We start from the raw sequence: 1,917 nt of genomic DNA, 5'->3' as shown, positions 1-1,917 counted from the left end.
CTATAATCCTGCACATTTTGATCTTTTTTTAAAAAAGAGGGATAATTAATTTTAAATCATTTATGGGTTCACATCATGCATGGACATTCCCCACTTTTATTATATAATTGGCATTAAAGGAAAACATTTGCTGATTTGAAGCTGGGTGATGTGTTAAAATTATAAGTAATAAACATCTAACCTGTGGTAGATGGCCTCTTCAACGACCTCAGTTTGGAGAAATATCAAACTAACGTGTGTTCCTGCCATTTTAAACGGCTCCAAAAAACTACATTTCAAAGTCGTTTATTGGATTACTGCTTAATTATCTTTTTTCTTTTTGAACTTCCGGTTTTGTTATTTTTTTAAAAACCTACGTAAATTTTGTAAACTACGTAGCTTGAGGGTGACCGCAGTTATTTTATGAAGCCAGAGGAGGACACAAAGAATAAATTGTGCCAACCTGGATAGAGGCAGCAGGTAGTGATTTTACAGCTTCAGTAGCTGCTGTTGTGTGTTGTTTTCACAAACTTTGGTCCTTTTTTTTATTTTAAATTTGTGCAAATTTTGTAAAGTCATGTAATCTTCATAAGATTAAAGGTGTTAATGTCTTCTTCCACAATCCTACCTAAAAGCCTGGTTCAGGGGCATCTGGGAGTCACAAATGCTAAAGATTATCCTTTTTTTTTTTAGTTTAAAAAAAATAAAATTCTATTTTTGTTTAAATAACGACATTTTGCATTTTGACCACGATGTAAAAATAGCTGTACTGCCGTGAGAGTTTGATCTGAGCCATTTAAGACGACAGGAAACCAACCCCTCTAAAATGGTACCCTTTTAAAAAGCTATCTACTACAGGTAAGATATTAATTATTTATAACGCTCACAGAGAAACCAACAAATTAATTGTTTGAAAAATAACAGCTTCTAATTTGTAACCTGATGTTCTAAAAGCAATAATTCAGAGTCAAACTGAACACTTTGTTAGATGTAAACTGATTGTTCTTCATCATTCAGTTTCTGTATTTTACCGGATGATTTTCTCACTGTGTTGTTTTGTTTGTTTGTTTTTTTGTCTGTTTGTTTGTTTGTGCTCCAGGGCCCGGTGATATACGCCCAGTTGGACCACTCGGGCAGTAAAAACTCCTTTCATAAGATTGAGCCGGTCGTCTACGCTGACATTCGGAAAAACTGAAGACGGGGAACAAAAACATAGAAATAATAATGAAAACACACAAAAAAAAGTGAGCGACCTCTGGATTAGCTGCTCTCGGGGAGGGGGGGACGAGTTCAACAGGGACAAAAAATGGTGCCGTTTCTCTTTTTATTTTGTTTTTTTGATCGATATATTTTGTCCTCTGAAAGCATGATTCTGTTACATGATAATGTCTAAACGTGCTTTGTCGTTCTCAAAAAAAGCAAAGAAAACGCTCCATTTTATCAGCCTTGAAAAGAAAAACTCTCTCGCACAAAGAAAATAACCTTTTAGCGATCATTCCAGCTGTAAAAATCGTAATTTTTTTTTATTTCTGTGACGTTGTCCGTTCTCACACGCACGAGGTAAAACACGTTTGCAGACTGTTGCACCGACGAAAATGTAAAATCTCTTCTTGACCATCTCATGTCTTAAACACTGACCCCAACCAGAAACATTTGAATTAAATCAGATTCATTAAGGAACCAACGAACCTTAAGGTGTTTATTTCTGTTCTACAGAGACAACTAAATGAAGGGATTTTGTTTGGTTGGGTCGTAATCTCAATCTAAACCAGATTAAGTCTGAATCTTTGACCAGTTTTTGGATCCATGACTGAAAATCTGAATTCAACTCAAACCTCAGCTTCAGACTCTAAAGCTAAATTGGGGCCATAAAGATTTACAAATTTTATTTTTTGAAACGTGAAGAAAAATGTTTAAAAACTACAAACGTTTCAAAAC

General features: G+C 34.8%; 1 protein-coding gene across 2 annotated transcripts in view; it reads left to right on the top strand.

Annotated features, from left to right (window-relative positions):
* mpzl1l (myelin protein zero-like 1 like) overlaps window positions 1–1,642 on the top strand; it is a 14,836-nt gene extending 13,194 nt beyond the window's left edge. For both annotated transcript variants that reach the window (XM_014031307.1, XM_014031308.1), the window contains exon 6: window positions 1,079–1,642. In XM_014031307.1, coding sequence (XP_013886761.1) covers window positions 1,079–1,174 — 96 coding nt within the window. In that variant the 3' untranslated portion in view covers window positions 1,175–1,642. The remainder of the gene's footprint in view (window positions 1–1,078) is intronic.
* Window positions 1,643–1,917: the final 275 nt, after the last annotated feature.

The sequence above is a fragment of the Austrofundulus limnaeus genome, unplaced genomic scaffold (assembly GCF_001266775.1).
Source record: "Austrofundulus limnaeus strain Quisiro unplaced genomic scaffold, Austrofundulus_limnaeus-1.0 Scaffold1221, whole genome shotgun sequence".
NCBI classification, from domain to species: domain Eukaryota; kingdom Metazoa; phylum Chordata; class Actinopteri; order Cyprinodontiformes; family Rivulidae; genus Austrofundulus; species Austrofundulus limnaeus.
The sequence above is the reverse complement of the archived record's forward strand: the minus strand, read 5'-3'. Positions and strand labels throughout refer to the sequence as shown.